General features: G+C 46.0%; 1 protein-coding gene across 5 annotated transcripts in view; it reads right to left on the bottom strand.

Moving 5' to 3' along the window:
* Positions 1-24179, bottom strand: part of SUCO (SUN domain containing ossification factor) — a 1613753-nt gene that overhangs the window by 981312 nt on the left and 608262 nt on the right. For 4 of the 5 annotated variants that reach the window (XM_069641200.1, XM_069641195.1, XM_069641198.1 and 1 more), the window contains 2 exons: positions 14470-14490; positions 14147-14202 (listed from right to left, as the gene is read on the bottom strand). In XM_069641200.1, coding sequence (XP_069497301.1) covers positions 14147-14202; positions 14470-14490 — 77 coding nt within the window. The remainder of the gene's footprint in view (positions 1-14146; positions 14203-14469; positions 14491-24179) is intronic. The other variant, XM_069641197.1, reaches the window with a different exon arrangement.

Here is a 24179-nt window from a genome sequence, read left to right on the forward strand (position 1 = left end):
GTACTGTGTCCTGCCTGGCCTCCCGTTCTACAGAGTGCTCAAGGTGTCCCCTAAATCATTGAACTCTATACTGGGTTGGCCCCAGACCTGCTAAACTAAAGCTTTCTGAACTATCTCAACCCTTTTTGACTTTTCTGCAAAGACTTTGAGTGCATTTCCACTGTTTGATCTTTGGCACATTCCGCCTTGCTCTCTCCAAGAGTGGGCCTGGCCTATGAACATTTTGCTCTACAGTAGACCCTGCCTTTCCTGACTTGCTGTGGTTTCTTAAAAGTGTTGGTATTGTGTTTATTTCCATAGTCTGCCTTTCCCTCCCTTTTTAAATGAATTATTGGAGTGCCATCTAAGGTTACGCGCTCACCTCTGTTTTGCAAATAAGTGGTGTCTTAACTTAGACTTGTCTAATAATTAACTAAGGAGGTGTATACACTTATAGTGACTGTGTTTGAACTTGCTTTATATTAGTGCCAGTGTATTTTCCTAAGTGTGTCTTTAAATAAATAATTATATACTTTTATACCAAAGCTCTGGTCAGCGTTTGCTTGTGCTACTGTATTTTGGTACCTAATGTGTATACTCTATATACTGTCTAACTCTTCTTGAGAGAAGTCTGACTGCTCAGCCACAGCTACCAGGTAAATCTGGGTGGTGCAGACTGCTACCAATTGGGTTTACTGCCAACACCTGTAGTCTTAATCTTCTTGCAGTGCTCCCTAAGGGAAATGCACAGGATTCTGCCCAACACCGTCCCCTTTCCTCCATACTGCATGGGCGATTACAACTGAATGTAGCCCCAGGGTGGAGAGGAGATCCTCCTTAAGCAAACAGGTTCCTGAGAACCGCCTGTCCGAAAGCCACATCAGATCTAGAGCCTGCATCCAAACAGTGATGCTTGCAGAAAGCCGAGGGAGTGGCCCAAGTGGCCGCCCTGCTCATGACTTGCCAAGGGACGTAGCACTGGAATGCGATGGCCGTTGTCTTGGCCTTGACTGCCTGGGTGTGCATGTTGGCCGGAAGCGGCTTGTGCTGGCCCTCATACGCTTCCTTGATGGCCGAGACCATCCAGCGAGATATGGAGGCCTGATAGCCTGGTCTTGAGCCTTCAAAAGTGACAAACAGAGCGTCCGATTTGCGGAAGCCCTTGGTCCTGTCCAAGTAAAATTTCAGGGCACGCCTGACATCCAGGCAGTTCATCACCCTCTGTGCTTCGTCTTTGGGATCGGGAAAGAACGTAGGAAGGACTATTTCCTTGTTCAAGTGGAAAGCAGACGGCACCTTGGACAGAAATGCGGGGTGCGTCTGCAGGACTACTTTGTCCCTGTGAAAGGTAGTATATGATTCCGAGACGACCAGTGCCTGTATTTCGCCGACTCTACGGGCCGGGTCAGGCCGACTAGCAAGGCCGTCTTGATGGTGACTAGCAAGGCCGTCTTGATGGTGACCAGCCTGATGTCCGCGGGTGCCATTGGCTCAAACGGTTTATGTGCCAGAGCGCCCACGACTTTGTTGAGGTCCCACACAGGGTGCGGCCTCTTTACGGGCGGGTAGAGCCTTGCGAGCCCCGTCAAATGTTTCACGATAGGATTGGAGGAGGAGAATCCCCCTCCTCTGAGTTCCTGTAAGCCCCAATGGCTGCGAGGTATGTACGGCAGGTGTCCACCTGCACGCCAGAGTGGGCGAGGTGCACCAAGAAGGAGAGAACGTCGTCCAAAGAACATGCCAGGGGGTCGATTTCCTTGGAGTCTTCCCAGTGGCAGAATCTGATACATTTACTCTTATACTGGGCCCCTGGTAGACTTGCTCTGTGCGCCCTGTGTGTTTATGTTTATGTTTATTATTTGTAGTGCGCGCCTAACCCAAGGGTAGCAGGGCGCAAAAGCAACAAGAGGAATGTAAAGCTTAAGTTACAGGAAGCGCAATAGATGGAGTCTAGCTGAGGTTACATTGCTGGACAACATCGAGAACAGTGAAAGCTGGAACAGCAAATCATAATTACAAGAGATGTACAATACTTACAAGTTATATCTGAGATCAGTAGATATACATAGTTATACACAATTTACAGTAGTTAAGTATGGCGCAGCAGAAGAGCGTTTAGGTGTCGTGTTTCTTGAGCCAGAGGATGCTATTGGATCTGAATTGAGGGTAAGGAAGGTCTTCCGTGATGGAAGGTGGTAGGGAGTTCCAGAATTGTGCTGCTTTAACGGGAAAACTGTTCCCTCCAGACGTAATGCGTTTGAATCTTGGCACCAGAAGGAGGTTAGAGTTGACCTTTCTGGAAGGGCGGCAGGATGCTGGTCTGGTGAATCTCCTTATCAAGTACTGAGGGGCAGTTTGATGAAGACATTTGTGAGTCAGAGAGACAGATTTAAGGAATATTTTGTCTTTCGTTGAAAGCCAATTGACAGATCTTCTAGTCTCTGAGATGTGGGCTTTCTTCGGGAGGCTTAGTGCAGCTCTTAAAGCATTATTTTGTAAAATTTGAATTTTGTTCGTGATGTATTTGTTGCTGCCTACATATAGAGCATTACAATAGTCCAACTTGGACAGGATCCAAGCTCTGGCTAGGGTGATGCAGTTAGTAGGTGAAAGGAAAGGGTTGGCTGCTCTAATAAGTTTGCATGTGTAAGATGTGGCGGAAGCCATAGCATTAACTTGTTTTTTGAAGGTAAGTGTGGAGTCTAAATAGAAGCCGAGGGTTTTGACCTCCTTGGCTACGGTGATGTTATTGTTATCAATTACAAAGGAGGAGTAATTTTGGCCTAGTTTATTAAGGTTGGATGTGGTGCCTAGGATGAGGAGTTCTGTTTTGTCATCATTCAGGCATAGACCGTGTGAGGCCATCCATGCCTGGATGATGAGGTACACTCTATTTACAAAGGCCAAATCCTTGTCATAATCCCCCGTCAGCGGGATGAGTATCTGGGTATCATCAGCATAATTTGTGTAGGTGATACCCAGACCGTCTAGATCATCGAAAAGGGGCTTTGTAAAAATGTTGTACAGGGTGGGAGAGACACAAGAGCCCGGAAGAACGCCGCAGGTGATGGGCGTTGGGTCAGCAGTTGCTAGTGGGGAAAAGACTTGCATAGTACGGTTGTTAAGAAAGGATTGGATCCAGTCGGTTGCCTCTTGGGAAAAGTGGGCTGCCGATTGTAAGTGATTGCACAGGATCTCGCGGTCGACCAGATCGAATGCAGCTGAGAGATCAAGGAGCAGCAGTAATGCTGTCTTACCCTCGTCTCTCAGCTCATCTATCTGTGCCTTAAGATTTATGAGTGCAGTCTCAGTTCCGTGCTGGGGTCTGAAGCCTGACTGTCGGACTGCAAGAAGGTGGTAGTGTTCAAGGTAGTGTTGGATTTGTTGGTACACTATGTTATCAAGGATTTTGAGTAGGAACGGCACTATGGTAATGGGACGGTAATTTGTGGGGGTGGAGGGATCTAGATTAGGTTTTTTAAGGAGTGGGAGGACCCAAGATTGTTTCAAATTATTAGGTATGGTACCTGATGTGAAGGAAGCATTTATTAGTTTGGTTATAAATGGTGCAAGTTCATGAGCTGCATCTTTTATCAATTGTGCAGGGCATAGGTCCCCATGGCAATTCGAAGGTTTGAGCGTGAGAATAACATTTTCAACCTCTTTGGTAGATACTTTACGGAAGTTGAAGTGGGGAATCAGCACATGAGGAGGCGTCAGGTTGGATTTTGACAGCGAGGTGCTAGGTTTGGAAGTGGAGAGAAGGGAGTCTTTTTTATACTAATCTTAGTTTGCAAGGAGGTAATTTTATTAGCTTGAGCCTTTTGTATACCTGTGCACCAGTTTTTATTCTTAATGTAGGAGTCAGGCATCTGTACAGGGGATTCTACCTCTTTCAGAATTACAAAAAGCTCTTTGGTGTTGGATTTGGTTTGAGAAATCCGAAGGTTATAGGAAGCTTGTTTAGCCAGGATAATTTCTTTTTTGTACTGGGAGGCTAGTTTACACAGGTTTTTCTTCTTGTTTTCTGAAGGATCTGACCTCCAGATTTTTTCACAGCGTCGTTTCTCCTGTCTGATGGCTTTAAGATGGGGAGAGAACCAGGTATTCATGTGTTCGCGAGGCTTACTCTTTCTCATCTTCATGGGTGCTATGTCATCAAGGGAAGATAGCATTACTTTATTGTACAAGTCTACCATAGTGGAAGGATCTGTGTGGTCCGGGATGGCATTGAGAGTAGGTAGGATCAGGGGGATAAGGTTTTCAGGAGTGATGTTTCTTTTGTTTCTGGTCAGGACAGCTGGGGCTATACTGTCAGGTTGCGATGGTACAGCCTCTAAGGGGAACGTGATCAAGTAATGGTCAGACCAGGGCTGTGGAATTATAGATGAGACCAAAATTGGGCAATTATGCATGGCTAACCAATCAAGAGTTCTACCTTTGATGTGGGTGGGAGCTGTGATCTTCTGGGTAAAGCCTAATTCCTCTAAGGTGTTGTTGATTAGAGTGGCATTAGCATCTGAGGGGTCGCTGAGACCAAGGTTAAAGTCTCCTAATAGGATGCTTTAGGAGGAGTTCTTGAGATTGTTTGATAGGATGTTTGTAAGGTCCTCTTCAAAAGATCCTAAAGGGCCGGCGGTCGGTAAATAAGGTGAATAGATACAGACTGTGTATTAGATAGGGTTAACTTAGCGGTTAGGGATTCACATGATCCTGTGTTGTGGGGAGGAGAAATGTTCAGTGTTAGTTTGGTTTTAGCTATTATGGCAAGACCTCCACCTCGAGAAGTGGTACGATCGAGTCTTAGTAGGGTATAATCGTCTGGTAGGGCAAGCATAATTGCTGGACCAGCTGCTGGGTGGAGCCAAGATTCGGTCACAGCTAGGAAGTCTAAATCTTCATTGTGTAGTAGGTCGGCTATATCTGTTGCGTGGGCATTTATAAGTGCGCCCTTTGTCTCACACTGTACTGGTTTCAAGAGTGCTGGCTGAGTTTTGTGAATGCTTTTCGGGGCAAGGATAGGCTCTCGGAAGAGTCTGCTGTTGAGTTGAAGGGGGTGCTGGGAGTGGCTAACGTTGCGAGGACTAATAGTGGCATTGTATTGCGCTGATTTGGTTAAAGGGTCATATAGCCTTGGGAGTCTAGCATGTAATTTGAGGTTCCTCTGTAGTACAGTACAGAGTATAGTGATCATGTCGATCTGTTTAAGGACACTATGCGCTGGCGCGAGTGGAATTGAGTTGGGTATCATAGTAGGATACTGTAATCTGATAATATATAAAAGTGATCTTAGTAGAACAGTGTAAAGCTGTGGGAGAAACATTATGTATGTGGAACTAGTTAGGAATTATGCAGAGGGTCTACCGGCGATTAGCATGCGTGGCAGCTTAGATGAAGCAATTCTGACACAGTAGGATATATGGAAACCTAGTGTTATACAGTGAGGCTAAGCAAATACCACACATGATAAGGTATTAATTTACACTGGGAGTCAGAAAGGTAACAGTTCAGTATGCACAGACAATAGATCACCAAGATTCAATTTGCAATGGGAGCCAGAAGGGCAGCGGTTCTGTATGCACAGACAATAGATCACCTAAATTCGAATTTTTGCAGCAAGGCTAGGGCACGGTTTAAGTGTACAGCAAAATGCAGAGTGCGCAGTCAGATGTGCATCTGTATTCAGGTTATGTAGTGGAAGCTGTCGCTGAATAACACTCAGTATTAGTCATATAGTAGTGGAACATCTAAGACCAATTTGTACAAAGTAGGCTTAGAGTGCACAGTCAGCAAACAAGCATTTAAAGTCTAAGTAAGGGCAAGTTGAAGTTGTTGCAGTAATTAGTCGGCAAAGCGAGTGTAAATAGAGTGTTGAGTAAGAAAGTGAGTTCCGGGTGGCTGGTTATATTGAGGGTGCAGAGGCAAAGAGTATGGACAGGCATAGGTTACTCACAGACTCAGGAGCACGGACAGGGGGTCTGGCCCTGGGCTCTGGTCAGCTCGGGACAGTCTCAGGACAGTTGCTGGCCTTACCCTCAGGGCCTTTCCAGGAAGGGCCGGCTTACGCCTGCCGGCTTTCGGTAGGCTGTAGTAGTCAGGGCACGGGCCAATCAGCAAGAGGCTGTTCTCTGCTGTGTTGGTTGAACAGGGCACATCAGGCCAGAAACACAGGCGGCCATCTTAGAAGGATAAACACCTTGTGTGTTTTAATGGCGATGCGTAAAGCGTTGGGCTTGCATGTGGGCAACACAGATTGTGTGTGAAATGAATGCATTAGTAGGGCATGCACACAATAATGAAATTGTCGGCGGCTACTGTGCATAAAGCTCTAAGAATAGCCAAATTTAGTGTGCTGGTTTCTAATTGTTGGAGGTGGTCAGCATACCTCCATGTGGCCTCTACTTCGAAGGGGGATGAAGATCAGCTGCTCCTGCAGCGATCCGGAGCTCCTGCTCCAGCTCTGGCCTGTAAGAGGCTGAGGTGCCGCAGCATTACCTGCTCAGGTACCACGCGGTGAGGGCTAGTTTCTGAGGGGCGGGGTGGATGATCCTGCCCCCTGTTGCGCCAAAAGATATGCTGGGCCCGTCGGGAGGCGAATCGGAGGCACCTCCGAGAGGCTGAGCAGCTCCGAAAACCATGGCCTGGCCGGCCACCATGGAGCTACTAGAATGATGTTGAGTTGGCGAGATTCCTTGATCTTGCAAATAACTCTGTGAATCAGCGGAGTGGGCAGGAAGGCGTAAGCCCTCATGCCGTTCCACTGAAGCCGAAATGTGTTGCCCAGGGAACCAGGGCCCTGTCCCTGCCAGGAGGCAAACTGACGGCGCTTCTTGTTGTGCCAGGTGGCAAAGAGATTCACCTGGGGATGATCCCACATGTTGAAGATCTCGTGAATGACAAGGTCGTTTAGCTGCCACTCGTAATTGTCCGCTCTCAACCTGCTGAGCCTGTCTGCCTCCAGGTTGGCTTCCCCCGGGAGGTGGACTGCTGTGAGGTATATGTCGTTTTCCAGGGCCCACTCCCACATGCTGATTGCCAGTCTACACAGAGGAGGGGATCTGGTGCCTCCCTGCTTGTTGACTTAGTACATGCTTGTCGAGTTGTCTGTCTGGATGAGGACAACCTTGCCCCTGAGTCAGGACTTGCCAGACTCCCTTGGAAGCAGACCCATAACCCCGGTTCCGAGTGCCAGCCAGTCCCAATTGGGACCTTTTGGACCCTGTCCTGGCGCCAGTGGCACCAGGCTCATAAAGATGCCCAGTCCCAGCGCTGGAAGCGCCGGGCTCATAATGCTTGGGTGGACTTACCTGCAGCAGACCATGCTGCTTACTTACCTGCCACTTGAACCCCTGATCCTCTTCTGTTTGGGACTACTTTTCCTGTTGGGTGGGGCAGGAGCCACTCCCTAGGTTCAGAACACTGGAACTCTTCTGGAAAGCAGGAACTCTTTTCTTACCTAGGCGTGGCTGTGGAAGGAGACACCTAAGCACTACAGGAGGCTATTTAAACCACACCCGATGGATGAATCTTGCTTTGCGTTATTCTGCATTCTCTGCAGCAGAACGCTCATCGTGTCTTCTGCTTCTGATCCTGGGCCTAAGGGAACAAAGGCTTACCATCCTGGAATCCAGTCTTCAGCAGCACCTGTAAAGACAAAGAAAGAACAGGTTAGCACTACGGTCTTCAGTGGCAGCGCATCTCTTACCTGGTCCATCGGCTGTCACCAACGCCTCGCGCTGCATTCCGGCATCTGAAAGACAAAGGCTTACCTACTCTTCTCATGCTCCGGAGGTCTTCACACTGCATTCCGGCATCTGAAAGACAAAAGCTTACCAGCTCTTCGCACGCTCCGGAGGCCTTCGGTGCTGCATCCCGCATCTGAAAGACAAAAGAAGGTGCGTTTAAAGACATTGGGCAACTTTATTACTCACGTGCCATTACTCCTTCCCACGCCGAATCCAGTGGGTATTCCAGCACCCTTCAGCTTCTCTAAAGCTCCGAACTTGTACCTGCAAGATAAAAGGGACAGTTAGTGCGCATCGTGAAGCAGGCTACAAGCGCTTACTTACGTGCTTCCAGGCGCTTCTATTCCTCACGCGGGTTCGATCCTCAACTCTCATCAGCCCGCCATCCGCCATCGCCGGAACCCTGCAAAACAAGAGATAGCATTACAAAAGACTTTTAAGACATTTGAAGTGCCCAGAACTTACCGTTCGTGCAGTTAACGACGGACAGCAGTCCTCTGAGTTCAAGAGGCCTGCACCCTTATCCAGTGAAGAAACTGGTTACGGCACCCTGCCCCGAGGCAGATGGAGAGCTCGGCGTTCACTTACCTAAGACATCTTACTCTTCGAATCAGACATACAGTGCACAGAGGTCCAGCCCAAAGAGCCAACCGTGTGTTACACATCACCTTTGAAGATACGGCATTCACCCAGTCAAGACCGGCGCCTCTGCGGGAATCAGGTGAGCGTTACAAGGGCCCATTGAAGGCATCTCATTCTCAATCTGGCCTCTGGCAACAGAAACATGCAGGATGCCATAAGGCCCGAGCAACCTCAGAAAATCGAAGGCCGGCAGATGCTGGGCATTCTGGAACTTTGTTATCATCTGCAGAATGTGATGAGCTCTCACCTCGGGAGGCCAGGCTTTGCCCGAGAAAGTATCCAGGACTGCTCCGATGAATTGGAGTCTTTGGAATGTTATCATATTTGACTTCTTGTAAAAGCCCAGTCTGTGTAAGAAGTGGCAGGTCATTCTCAGATGTTCTTGGGCCTGTTCGGGTGAACATGCCCTGATTAACCAATCTTCCAGGTAAGGGTAGACATGAAGCCCACCTCTCCTGAGACTCGCTGCCACTACCACCATCAGCTTGGTGAAAACCCTCGGGCGAGGTCCACCCAAATGGCAGAATTCGAAACGGATAGTGAGAACTGCCAATTGCGAACCTCAGGTACTTCCTGTGCTTGAGATGGACCGGTACATGAAAGTAAGCATCCTGAAGGTCCAATGATACCAACCAGTCCTGCAGTTGGAGAGCCTGAAGGATCTGAGAAAGAGTTATCATCTTGAACTTGTCCTTCCTGAGGAACGTGTTCAAGTTTCTTAAGTCCAAGATGGGTCTCAATCCTGCGTCCTTCTTTGGGATGAGGAAGTATGGGGAATACCAACCCTTGTTCCTCACCACTACAGGGACATTTTCTATTGCACCTTTCTCTAGCAGTGTTAAAATTTCCTGCAACAGGAGCGGATCTGGAATTTTGACAGAGTTGTATCCCATTGGATGGTCTTGAGGCCTTTTTTGAAAAGGAAGGCAGTAACCTTGAGCCACTGTTCAGTGCCCAAGCATCTGAAGTAATGCCCGCCATTTATTCAGATGCTGAGAGATCCTGCCTCCCACCTGGGTCTTGTGGGTCAAGGCTTCAGAGTGGCTTTGCGGCGGGTGCAGCAGCAGCTGAGGGGGCAGATGCCGCTGCTGGGGCTGATCTAGCACCCTTTCCTCGTCCACCCAGAGCACATTTTCTTTGTCCTCTTTGACTGGCCTGTCCTTTTCCTCATCCAAATCAGGAATAAAAATGAAAAGGACGACCCCTCAAGGAAGATGAGCTTGAGTAGGAGTGCTGCTGAGTTTGTCATATAGAGGCGCTAAGTGACTTGGCCGCCGCCTTAGAGGTCTGTAGCTTCTCCAAAATGTCATCCGCCTGGCTGCCGAACAACCACAAGCTGCCAGATGGCATATTGAGAAGTCTGGTCTGCACATCCGATGCAAAGCCCGACTTTCTCAGCAACGCAAACCTGCGTAGCACTGTGCTAGACGCCATGGACCTGCTGATGCTGTCAGCAGTGCCCAGTCCTAATTGAAGGCATTCCCCCATAGCCTCCTTTCCATCTTTCACAATCGCAAGGAAGCCGTCTCATTCCTCGCCCTCAGGAATGTGTTCAGCCGCTGCACTAATACAATCCCACAGAGTGTATGTGAATCTTGCAAGGGTGCAGGTCACATTTGTTGACTTTAAAGCCATACTGCTTGGAGAAAAAATCTTGCGAGACCAGGCATAAATTCTCTTATCGTCCCTATCTGGGGGAATAGAAGGGTATGCAGATTGTCAAGTGGATGTAGCTGCCTGGACTACTAAGCTCTCCGGTGTAGGATGCTTAGTTAAATAGTCAGGGTCAGAAGAGGAAGGTCTGTATTTTCTAGCGAAATTTTTGTTCACCGCTGGTCCAGATTCTGGGTTTTCCCATGCGGCCATAACCTTCCTCTGAAGTGCTGTGTGAAAAGGAAGAACAGGATCCTTTTGAGGACCTTGACTAAGAATGTCCGTCATGTCATCCTGTTCGTATGTGGGTGAATTTCTGTTCCACCCCATGAACTCCCCCACACTATTCAGAATATTTCTATATGCCGAGTCTGCATGATCAGCAGGGTCAGGTTTGTCAAATCTATACCACTAGCTGTATGTAGACAGTCAGAGATCAGACATTTTGGATTGAGGATCAATTAGTTCTTCAGGATCATCCCTTGTACCATATTTTAGCGCAAAAGGGATAATCTCTTCCGAGGATTGTTCCTCAAATAGAGGCCATAGACTTGAAAAAGTATTTTCTTGGCACACAGTGAAAAATGTTACCTTTGGTTTATAAAGGCATTGACCTTGGTTTTCCCAAAGGCGTCGATACTGGTGACGGAATCAAAGTTGCCCTCGACAAAGGCGTTGATGGCGTCGATTTAGTCGATGCTGGCTTTGATAAGGTCGAAGGAGCTTTAGATTTAAGCGCCTTCGAGGAAGGTGTTGACGCTACCTTCGACACTGGCGTCGAGTAAGTCTTCGACAGAGGCGTCGAGGAGACCTTCGACACAGACTTCGATGACGGTTTGGCACCTGACGCCATTTTGTCTGGTGTCGCCTTCGGTTTATGCACCGATAGGCCTGTCTTGCTCTTTTTATGAGGTGTCAGAGAGGTTTCTCTCGACAACACCCTTGACAATTTTTCACCGGATTTGGAGCGTCTAGTCTCGGACCTTCCTCTGTCATCTTTAGAATGAGACGTGGCATGGTCTTCACGCTATTTCTTCGAGGGGGTTTGGCCCACATTCTCTAACATTCGCATCATCAAGGCTCTAAAAGCCTCCCATTTTCTAGGGGAATCATGTTTTGATGGACAGGTGATAACCCCCTGTATCAGAAGACGACGAAGAAGAAGAAGAGTGAGATCGGTGACGCTTTCTTCTTCGCCTTCTTCAAAGACAACGAAGATTTTCCTGACCGACGGCTCAACCTACATTTTTTCGATTTACGTCCAGACTTTTTCCTAGACTCCGCTGAGTCTTTATTTTTCTTCGAAGAGGCCTTTGAAGATTCCTCCCCCACTGCCAATTTACCTCTTCGTTCCTCGAGAGCTTTATTCGTCATAGCTTGACAGGAACGGCATTCGTCAACTCGATGGTCCGGACCCAAACACCAGAGGCAAACTCTATGGGGGTCAGTTATAGAGATTTTCTTCCCGCAACTCTGGCACTTTTTAAAGCCAGTTTTAGGCGTAGATGGGTTAGATGAGTAAGACATTTCGAAAGACTAAAGCGCCGTTTTCATACACGAAGCGAAAGCTTTCGGAAAAACTGAACTGAAGCCAACGGGCGCGGCTCGAGCCATTTATACTGTGGATGACGTCGACACTCTACAGCAGCCCTCAAGGGACATCGACGCCACAACATCGAGCACAGCGCCCTCTGGTGTGGAATTCTTTTTCCGAAGCAGCAAAGCTGATGTTACGAATATCTAAGATGAGGAATACGTGGGAGGACACAATCCATTTGAAATATATCTTTACAAATATATTCTTTATATAATAAAGCTGTACATAAGAATGGATTACAAAATATTCAGTTAAGTACATATTCAAAATATTTTGGAGAATATTGTTAAAAATGCAGAAATTGATTTCACAGGATCATTAAAGTTTTTGATAATTCACAGACACTGGACTTTTCATAAAACAAAATGAGCCCAAGTTCAAATGTTAAATCTAAGGGTTCATAGGAAACAATGGGGCAGTGTTATCTGATTCTTCTAAATAAAGGGTCTATCACGCTGTGATACCCCCGGGTTTGGGCATACAATCAAATGCAATAAATAAAATAAATATACACACACAGCCCTAAAGGAAGTAAAGACCGAAAGAAGAACCTAAGCAGGAATGGTGGACTCAGAGAAGTGTTAAACTAATCAATACCCCAGAGCAGGAGGCAGAGTTTAGTAGTGACATTATCTACAAAGGAGGACACAATTCACTTGTGTAACTTCTAAAGGACAATATCGGAGTTGGGTCATCAGTGAGATCTGGATTGAACTGACTGGGGAAACAGTCAAGTCATCATCAGAACAAGAAAAAAGTAAAAATGGCTCTCAAATGTGATGCAGAATATGGCTTTCTTCCATACTAGGGTCATAAGGCTCCCTAAAGGGTCACAAATGAAATTGTTTCCCCAGTGAGATCTGGGCAAAACTCACTGGGAAAAGGTCAGGGCATCACAAAAAATCAAGCAACAAGGGAAGGGGACTCAAAAACATGGCACAAAGGGATATTCCTAACAGCAGTAAGGATAAGATGCAATCTTGTAGGAGTACTGCAGGGGAAACAAATTAGCTTCAACAAATAAGTACTTGCACCGTTTCCCTAATTTGGAAGTCTTAACTCAGTCAATACCTCTGCAGCAGGCTTCTGAACCAGATGTCATTTTAAACCTCGAGCTCCTTTCCCTCCTAGAATGGTACCAATTGTGCAAGGCTTTGGCTGTACTGGCTCCCATGGCTTATAGCTGGGTTCTGAAAGCTGCAGCTCTCTAAATGTTTTGATCTACAACCTCTCTGATCCCTAAACACTGAACATGCTGGCAAGAGCTGATGGGACTTGTAGTCCAAAGCATTTGGAGAGCCAAGGTAGCAGCCCATGGCTTAGGGTGCTGAACATTTCATTTTTTTCATGTTTTAGTGGCCTAGCATTACAACTGTTACATGCCCGTAATTCACTCTCCTTCCAGTCCTGTCAAAGACAGCAGTTATTGGCGTTATGCTCATCTATCCATCAAGCTCTATGATTGCACAGAGCCAACGTTTAACCCAAGTCTTTTCCACAAGGCCAAGACACTGAAAAATCGTGATCTCTTAAATAAACAAAATTAGCATCTCTCTCATACAGCCTAGTTCCAGTGTAGTTACGAAAAAAATTACCTGTTCACTGCACTGAATCTTCATCATCTTCCTCCGCTTGTCACTCCAAAGGGAGATCTAAACAAAGCAATCCTATACAGAGTCACCTCTGCCAGTGCATAACTATGATAAACAAGTTGCAATATTCTGGGCCAGCCGCTAGATAGACTATGCACAGCATGTGAAGATAAAAGATTCATGAGCTGCAAAAATGTTTTTCTTTCAGTTCCTTCCACATTGCCAACAAGAATCTTCGCCTCGCCTTCCATTTAAACTCTAAGATTTCTAATAAGTTCTGTGGGACGGTTGGTGTTCCAATAGCATGTGGTGATGGATAAACTATCAATTTGGCTAAAGACTGTTTGATGTTGCCAATTCTGTATAAACAGAGCAAACGTTATGCAATAGTTGCTTGGTTTTCCTAATTTTCATTTGGTCTGATGAACTCGTAACAAAATGTGAAGTTTACAACTAAACTCTGAAGAGATCTGCTGGAAGGGATAGATTATGAAGAAAGAAGGAAAGGAAATAGCTGATATGCATGAAAAGCTAATTTCACCTTCGAAAAGAAGGGTGAGCTCTCTGAACACCTTTACTCCCATTGAAAATCCTATGTCTCTTACGAACACAGGGCTTAAATCTCATTAATCCTTATTGGTGATATGATAGCGAATGCTTTTTTCTATAAAAAGAATATTTGAAGTCCTATTGTTAGGTTCCATCAATGTCGAAGGAACACCACTTCAAATACTATCAGCAGCATATGCTTAAACAGGGTAGAAGTCATAGGTAGAGGTAGTAATAATTTCCACTATATGTGGCCAAATGATTAATACCGTAATGATCAGCTAGTTAAGAGTTACACATAATTATTAGAGTACAATCAACATTGTTTTCTACCTTGTAAACTGGACACAGACAAAGGTTGGTGGACAGATTTTTTTTTTACTAATTACCTTATCAGGCTTAGAGGACAAAAGTGTTCCGATCCAAAATGAGATACCAGCTCCACCTAGGGAATGTAAATCACAATTGAGATTCAAAATAGCAACCTGTGCAGCAACAATGTTCTAAAGCAATTTTTTTTTTCACAATTTCACAAACAATTCCATTTAGAATTACATTTTCACCAAGGAGAGATCAAATGTGTCCTCACCTGAAAAGACGATGATTTTTTAAATATTTAAATAACCATGCATTTAAAAAAAAGCAATTAACAGTGCAAAAGAGAATGCCAAGCCCAGCGCATAGAACGTTCACAAAGAGAAGGTTTGCTAACCTTAAGGTACTTGATGAACATCTGAAGCAAGGAAGAGGAAGAGAAAAAAACAGATGTCAGTTCAAAGATGAAGTACATGCCACAAGCAAGTCCAGACACTTATTCTAGAAGGTACCTCTAAAGCAGAGCAAGGCCCAGCAAAGCAAAGAAGACGTTGTCAAGTGTAAAGTGGCAGTTTTGCAGCAAGCTCATTTTCTCCATTTATTAGAATAAATGAATGGAGAACAGCTCTGCCATATGACAGCAGCTACACCCATGTGCAATAAATGCCATTGTTCATACATTTATTCATTTTTGCATAACTGCACTTCAAAGTGTTGCTCAAACATATTCCATTTTGAATGGCACTTGCAGTTACCAAAGGAAAGTTTATGGTGTCGAACCATTCGAAAGGGAAAGCACGGGGAGGTGGTGCCTCCAACAAATTATCGGGAAAGGGATGTAGTCACATGTAGCACTGGTAATATAATGGCAATATAACAGGGGTAAGCAGCATGCATGCTGACTGGAAGTAAGCAAGCTTATTAAAGGTGGACTGGATTTAAGTTTAAATGGCAGTCATTTTTGCGAGGTGCTTGAAGGGGTGGGGACGGGGGGGGAGAGAGAGAAAGAGAGGGAGGGAAAGAAAGGGAGAGGGAGAGAGAGAGAGGGAGGGAAAGGGAGAGGGAGAGAGAGAGGGAGGGAGAGAGAGAGGGACTGAGAGGGAGTGAGAGAGAGGGAGGGAAAGAGGGAGAGAGAGGGAGGGGGAGGGAGGGATGGAGGGGGAGGAAGGGGAAGGGGGAGGTAGGGGGAAGGGGAGGAAGGGGGAGGGAGAGGGAGTGAGAGGGAGACGAGAGAGGGAGGGATTAGGAGGACGAGGGAGGGGGAGGGAAGTATTAGGAGGGGGAGGGAGGGAGAGGGAGGGAGAAGGAGAGGGAGAGAGAGAGGGAGGGAGGGAGAGGGAGAGGGAGGGAGGGAGGGAGAGAGAAAGAGAGAGGGAGAGGGAGGGAGGGAGGGAGGGAGGGAGGGAGGGAGGGAGGGAGGGAGGGAGGGAGGGAGGGAGGGAGGGAGGGAGGGAGAGACTCAAGTAAATCCGGTATCTTGGGGAGGAACATTTTCTTATGGCATATTTTTAGAGATGAACCTAAGAAAGTGAAGTCAGTTGGAGCAATACAAAGCACTCTTCACATCCAACTAAATGCAAGACACTAATTAACATGTACACATGTTAATTTTTTTAATTTCGTTTTTATTTACTTAGTACTAATACACAATAACATACACAAAGTAAACTACGGGTTTCCAAACCGTTGTTAAAATAGCACATACAGTATGGTATATACCGTTTTAACGGATTAATTTATTTATTTGACATTTATAAGGCGCACTTAGCCCAAAGGCATCAACGCGCACATGCTTAAGTAGATGGTTACAATGTGTTGCTGGTATAGCCTACCAGTTTCATGAAACAAGTTGCTTGCTTTAGTACTGTTATATATTTACATGGTGTTATTGGTGCTACATAAGTTGACATAATTCAAATTACTTACAGACAATTATGTTCACATGACTGATGCAGGCAGTTCAAGTTCTAGTGTGTGTCTTTGGGGGATACGTGCTGGTCTAGTTTACCTATCCCTATTGTGAACTCAAGCTGAATAGTCTAGTTTTAAGACTTTTTCGGAATTACCACAATGAGGGGTCATTTGTTATCTGTGGTGGTAAGGAGTTCCAGAGGTTGGCTGCGACTACCGGGAAGCTGGACCCACCTGTAGTCTCTTGAATCTTGGCACAGTGATACAGTTGGCATAGGAGGATCGAGTAGGTGTGTTGGATTGGGATCTACTGATTTGGTTGTTAAGATAAATTGGTGCCTTGTTGGCCAGGCATTTGTGGGTCAGGGTGAGGATTTTGAATTTGATTCTGTGATGGACCGGGAGACAATGTATGCGTTGTCTAGTAGATGAGATGTGATTGTTCTTAGGTATATTCAAGGTTGCTCTAATAGCGTTATTTTGAACTACTTGAAGTTTATTTATATTCCTCATGCTAGTACCTGCAAATAATGAGTTGCAGTAATCTATCCTAGATAAGATCAATGCTCTTGTTAGTGTGATACTATTGTCCGTTCAGAGGAAGGGTCCACTGGATCCGATACATTTAGATGTGTAGGCTGCGGACGAGACAATGGAATTGACCTGTCTGGTGAGGGAGAGCGATGAGTCTATGTAGACTCCCAATGTTTTTATTTCTTTGGCAACTTGGATGTTACTGCCAACAATGTTGAAGGAATGGTATTTTTTTGGCAAGTTATCAAGTTTAGTTTTGTTTCCTATTAGGATAAGCTAAGTTTTGTCATCGTTAAGGCACAATTCATTTTGGGCCATCCAGGCCCAAATTAATAAAACAAGTCTTAAAACTATGTAAGGAATAAGCAATGGAGACTGTACAAGTCTGAAAAATATCTATTAGGATGAGCACAGTAGAGAATTCTTACTTATCATGCTGTTTATGTAATTCTCTAATGGGGTCTGTGCATTGGGAACTGAGCATATGCCCCACCACCCTTATCCTGAAAGGAAACATTGTCTCCAGACAGCACTTGACCCCTCCGACTGATGTCACAGCCATTCTACCTTTACATCAAATTCCTGAAGCTGTCCGAATCAGTATATCCGGAGTGAGAGACACTGAGCAGGTGCCCACCCTCCTGACCGAATTGGAACAGAAGCATGGGGGAACAAGAAATGTGGAGCATAGCTGCCAGATAACCTTTTAGGATGGCATTCACGCAACCGGGTGCACGGAAGGTGGCAGGAAGTTCAGCAAGATGGGCATTCCTTCGCCCAAAACCCACAGCTGACTGCCCCTGGTGTATCCTGGGAAAACCACAAAATAGAGAATTGCTTTGTGGGAAGGAAGAGGGGAGGTGAGGTGGGGTTGGCAGATTGGGAAGAGGAGAGAGTATTGAAGTTAAGAGGGAGGTGGGACTAGGGCACTTGAAAGCAGCAGGCGGAAGAGTGTCTGGAAGGCCCAAATGGTTGACCAGTATAAGCTGGGCATCTCAGGGACACTTGCTTTTGTTGATACTTGGTTTTTGGTTGTGTGGGTTGGGGGGTCAGTAGAAAGGGGAGGGTTGGAATTGGCAGTCCATTTAGTAAAAGTTGTGCAGGTCCGGCACAAGGTCAACAGTAGTTGGGAGGTCAACTCAAGAATGAGAGACTGCTTGTGCACAACCATGGTGTCGCCTGAGAACTGCATCATAGTGGGAATACTAAACGTTAAGGGGCTGAACTTACCCTATAAGAGGTCCTTGTTCGCTAGCGAAACCAAGAGGGAGAAATGGACAGTGACCTTTGTCCAAGAGGCACACTATATTCGGGGGGCAAAGAAGGGCAGAGTAGGCATGATTCTCTCCAAGGCCATAAAGCTGATGCACCTTCAGATGAAAGCAGACATGGATGGTAGACTACTCATGTTGAGAGGAAGGATGGGAGAAAAGAGGAAACACGTTGGCAGCCCTGTACACTCCGAAAGCAGGATAACATTTCTGAGGGATGCACTACTAAAGATGCGGGAATGGGCGTGTGAGCGACCATACTGGGGGGAGACTTCAATTTGATTGGGGACCCCTCCAGTGACAAAGTCCCTGTCAAGGAAGGAGCGCAGAGCTAAGGACCATGACAGTGAGGACCTGGGGCACTTTCTGGAGGATGGTCAATGGTATGATGTGTGGAGATACCTTCACCTGACATTGGGGGGCTACACGTTCCACTCGGAACCGCACACGACACTCACAAGGATGGACTATTTACTGGTGGAGGGACATGCGTTTCATTGCCTACGGGAAGTGTCGGTGGTGGGGATCACTTGGTCGGACCACAACATTTTACTTATACCCTAGGGTAGGCTCTCCAGAGCACAGGGTCCTCGAGATGATGTTGCAATGATTTGCTGTTTGAGGATAAGCCATTTAGGGACCAGTTACAGGAGCAGATTACGCAATTCTTTGAGGTTAACGACACAATGAGGTGGCATTGAAATATGTGTGGGAGACAGCGAAAGCCACATTTCGGGGACTCCTTATTACGGAAAGGATGAGGAAAAAAAAGGGAACGTAGCCTGGTAGAAAGCAAACTGGAGACACAGTTGGCAGACCTAGAGGGGAGGCTGTAAGTGATGGGCCCCGGGGGAACGAAATAGCGCTGGTGAGCCAGGAGAAAAAACAGGAGCTGAACAAGCTGTTGGAGGCGCGCATCTACTACAGGATGAAAGTGACCAAACAAATACTATGAGAGGGGGGTGGGGTGGGACAGGATGCATCTGTTTTGGTGCACAGGCGTAAACCGAAAGGGTGGACTGCACAGTGCAACAGGTATCAGGGGATTAGCGGGAGTGTAGAGAAAGACCCAAAGGGCATAGCCGAGGAATTCGCAGACTACTACAAAGACTTGTACAGGAACTGGGATCAGGCTCCCATGTCGGACCTCAAGGGCTACTTGGGAAACCTGGATCTGCCCACATTGGCAGCTGAGGACAGGGAGTGGTTAGAAACGCCATTTACCACAGAAGAGGTGCTTGCAGCAATACAAAATATGAAAGCAAGCAAGTCACCAGGCTCGTATGGGTTCACAGCGGCTTTCTATAAATGTTAAGCAGGCACCATAGCACCGCACCTGACCTGAGTGTTTAACGGTATCAGGAGAAGCAAAGGCATTCCACCCTCATTCCTGGACTCTCCAATTGTGGTGCTGTCCAAGGAAGGGAAAGACGGGATGAAATGTTCATCCTAACTCCTAATTTCATTCTTAAACCTCAATGCAAAAATCTACACAAGGGTGCTGGCTTTGCGGTTGGACACGGCCCTACCAGTCTTGATCCATGGAGAACAGGTGGGAATCATCCATGATAGGCAAGCCTCAGACAACTTAAGGAAAACGTTGGCCCTAATGACTTTGCTGCAGGTCAAAAAGACAGGGATGGTGATGCTCTCCCTAGATGCCAAAAGGGCCTTCAACGGTGGAAGCTGGGAGTTTATGGAAAAGGTCCTGGACGGGTGGGATTCGGATAGACCTGAAGGGAGCGGGTTGGGGCCCTGTATTGTGGGTTAATGGGCATGGGTCGCATTGGCCTGGAAAGAGGAACACGACATGAGTGGGAGGGGACAGGGAGTACTTAAGACACTCTGCCGTTTAGCACACAGTAGGATGGATTCAGATATCTGGGCATAACTATCACGGGGTCCGCCTCTGAGTTGTTCAGAGCAAACTACAGCCCTTTATAGAACAGATCCAACGGGACATAAGCAAATGGGATTGATTGACGCTCTCGTGGATGGTGAGGCTGAACATGATCAAGATGACAATCATACCAAATTGTTGCCTATTGAGCGTCCCAATGCCTTTCTGAACACAGCACAAAAGACGCTTTCGAGATTCTTATGACAGAATAAGAAACTGAATAGCTTACAAGATGCTCTGCCTCCCTAAGGAAAAAGGAGGTGTTGGGTTATGTGATGACTCCAATGGAGTCATCACAGATTCCATGTTGGTTACCTCATCCCATGTGGCCAGGGGACAGCAGCCGCTACCTGATCCTAACTCTGGGGGCGTCTATATGAGGGAGGATCACATGGGAGAAGACAACTACTGGGGAGATGTCATGGCTTCATTGGATGAGATATGGTTTACCCCTGTGCCCTTGGAAAAGGCCCCCGACACCCAATACCCTAATGGCCTATTGCCAGGCATCTGTTAACCTTGTAGGGAAAATGGAGAAACCTTTTCCCAACAACGTTTAGGCCAAACTTCCATCCCTGGTCTAAAAAGTAAAAGCTCCAAGAATACCTTTTTCAGTTCTAACTCACCTTCATATAGAACTGGTCTATATGAGAGAGCTTTTCCAAGTACTATGCATCAGTTGATATCAGTGGTCATCCATGGACTCCAATTCCCACAACCACCTAATTAATGGGATCAGGAGCATGAAGGAAGTGATGCAAAGCAGAAAGAAAGTCAATCTCTAGGAGCATGCTAGTGGGTTTCAGAACACGCCTGTGCGCGGGACATTTAAAGAGGGAAACCAACCGATTGGCATAAGCTGTTCGGGAGAAGGCATTGCATCTCCCTCAGAGGCGTGTAGAAGCTGGAGGAATAAGCCGGTGTGAATCACCAGCAGAGAGGGAAAGCAACTTTGCGCGAGCAGGACATACCATGGACATGCCAGGAACCATGAGAGGATTCCTGGCCGTTCGGCAGCTGGAAGAAGCAGCATTAACCTCACCGGGACCTGAAGGAAAGCAGGTTGTGCAGGAGCAGAGCTGTGATAGAAATTGAAGACGCCAACACAGCCCAGAGTGGAAAGCAAGCGGCAAAGTATGCACGAACAGGGCTGAAGACACCACACAGAGGCGGTGAGTAAGCCCAAGCAAAGTGATGTCCCTGGGGGGTTTCAGCAACTGCGCCAAACACAGTTTGAACATTGTAAAGCTGCAGAGACAGAAACAATAAGAAGATTGTGAGTCAAAAGGGCAGAGCACAAACACAACCCCCAACAATATATGAGTGCATGGAATGCAGATATGGGGAAAAACTAAAGCTAACATTTAAACAAATAAATATACTGAACCAAGGAAAATATATGCAACTTTGGATGTAAAGAGAAACTGCTATAAATTTATGGAAGTAAGAAGTACTGGCAGGGGAGTAAACCAGGCAATGGCAAACCTGCAGGAAGTTCCAAGAAAGGACTGTTTGTGGAATAAAGATTGTGGGAGTAAAAGAGGAACTGTTGTTTATGAATATAAGAAATTCTGGCAACAGAGTATACCAGGGAGGTATAAGTCGTCCTGGTAAGCAAGTATACCATACAATCACAAGTACATAAAGAGTCCTGGCAGGAGAGTATACTAGGCAGCGGCAAAGTCTATATGAAGTCCTGAGACAGGACTATGTTTGTTGAGCAAAGAACTGTCAGACCAAGAGTCATTTACATTGGAGAAGAATCCAGGGGAAGAAAGTAAAACTTTGGAACCAAAGCTGGTTACTCTTGATGAATTTTGGGTTAAGAAGGAACTTTTGTTTGAAGAAGAAATTACAAGGCTAAGCAGCTTTGTACCCAACAGGATTGTTGTGGGCCAAGAAAAGACACAAAGAACTGTTAGACCAAGAAGGATTGCCATACCATTGAAGAATCCAGGGGAACAGAACCACCTTTTGGAACCAAAGTTCTGTTAACTTGGAGGACTTATGTTGGAGCTGTTATTTTCATTTATGATCACTTTTTACAAGCATCAGCTGAAAGACATTTCCCCTGTTATTTTATTATTTGGTTTGTAGTGCGAGGGTCAGGATAGGACGTTTGGACACAAGGATGGTTTTGATTTATGACATCCTACCACAGACAGAGCCTTAGATTTTGGTTTTAGGTAGAGAAATTCATCTTAGTGCAGGGTCAGAACGGCATTTCCCCAACCAGTTTATGTTAAAAGCCTTTAACCAAAAACATGACAACTTTGTGTCCGGCTTTCATTTCTGACCCCTCACAGTCCCCCAACGAGACCACATATTACAGGGCCACACAACTGAGAGTGCTGGTGAACTACCTCGATCAGCATGACACTAAGCAATGGGTATACTCTGGCTATACACTGAAAACTCCTTCCTGGGTCCAGTGTTCATGGGGGAATGGCTACGGGTCCCACAGTCAAAGATCCCAAAGAGAATAATAAATCACCCAGTTTAGCGGTACTTTTGACAATCTGTCAGGAAGGAGGGGCTCCACAATGGCTCACAAGGTGGACCACCCATATAATTTGTATCTGGGCTCCTCCAATCAGGGACTTTTTCCCAAGAACCCAGTAGGTTTCAGGGTTGGTAAGAGGCTGGGCTAGAGAAAGCAAGGCAATCCTGGGCAGATGGGGAATACATGGTGCATGAGAGGTTGGAGACATTGCTTAATGCGGGCACCTTATCTGTGTTCCTCTATTTAGAGGAAAGAGGGGTGTTGACGGACGCGAGATGGGGTAACAACCTCCAGAGGGGGGATTGCCGCCATTCAAGAAGCTGATCCTTAGCACAATTGAATTGAGGGGTCTCGTCTTTACCCTTTACAGGGAATTATTGCTAGCACAACCAGACAAACCCATCTCAGTGCACAATCAATGGGGAAAGGATCTGCAGTTTGAGATCTCTGAGGGTCACTCATGTGCAGTAAGGCCTACAAACCCTGCATATCCACTCAATACAAGGCCAAGCTGATAGTGTGCTCTACAGATGGCCCTTTAACCAAGGTAAGTTATTGAAAATGTACCCAGGGGAAACCGACGGAGGAACAGATAACTAACTGGGCACAGATAGCACAACAAGGGGTTAATAATAGGAACATGGAAAATAGGGCATTGCCAAGGGGTGGGTAAGGAGGATAGGGGGTCGGGGGGATTTCGGGCATGACGGGAGTATTCTTTATTGTGCTTGTTAATATTCTGGAGGGCTCGTTCATGTATACTTTAATAATGGCAACAACAATTTGATTTCCAAAAAATAAATGAACATTGTAAAATTTTAAGATGCAGCATTTTACAATTCTAGTACAATTATATAATTTCCTTTTTCCCCCTTCAAAAAATGGCTTCAGCAAAAAGAAAAACACAACCCTTTCTCGCACCCACAAGATATCGTTTTTCCCCTGGCCACAGAGTGGTCAGTAACAGCTGGATGACAAACATGCACCGGATAACCCTTCTCCCACCAACATAGAGACAAACAGGGAGACAGAAAAAAGGGCAAACAAAGAGGGAGTGAGGGAGTTCTAAATCACTGCAGGGTATTCTAGGTGCAATACATGAATATTTATTCAACCAAAAATGCATTTCACAATATCAACATTTACATCCTTTTCTAAGTGATTTTTATATCGCCCTTCTCTATATGTGTTAGAAAGTGTAGCATCCACCACTACAACTATCTATTTGAAACATCTGTTGTAATAGCATGAACAAGCAAAAAGGTTATGCAAAATTAGTACCCATGGGCGGGCCAGCCTTCACTTGAAAAAAGCCAGGAGTTTAGGTATTTTCTCAAATTTAAGGATTCAGGTGGCACCCGACGAGAGAAAGCACAACCACAAAACATGAGCCAGCAACCAATGACTGGGATAATCAAAAGGAAGAGCGGACTATATGTGAGTAGTGAAATAATTTGCTCTGAACTTCTGGCTCAGGCAGAAAAACACACTTGACAAAGTATGAAACCTGGATACATCCCTGAGCTCAATACACTTCTGGATAGGAAGTCACTGCACACACCCCAAAGCAGGTGTAAAGAGCGCTATTTCGCAAACTAAGGTGAAATAGAGGATCAATGTTCTTTTCACCCATGGACAATGTTCCCTCTAATTATTTTTCTCTATGTGCGGATCTGGTTTGCTGTTGTGCGCACATTATTTTCCATGTGCGCAACGGACTAATGAGGTAAGCCACTTTGTGAGCATGTGTGTTTAGTGAACTACCGTTGCAGAAGAGAGTTTGGAAAGGAATTTCCTCTTCCCAGCCACTGCAATTCTTGAAAAATCTTACAACCCTTTTTCCAAACACATAGGCTAAAATAGAATTATGTCATATGTGATTACACAGAAAACTCCTCAACCAGTCCAAGACTGTAACATCTGCCACAGTACTTTGCAATCATTTTATGCCACTGAAAAATCACTCATGTGTACTACAAAACACAAAC

This window comes from Ambystoma mexicanum, chromosome 1q (assembly GCF_040938575.1).
Source record: "Ambystoma mexicanum isolate Mex_15411 chromosome 1q, UKY_AmexF1_1, whole genome shotgun sequence".
Classification (NCBI taxonomy): domain Eukaryota; kingdom Metazoa; phylum Chordata; class Amphibia; order Caudata; family Ambystomatidae; genus Ambystoma; species Ambystoma mexicanum.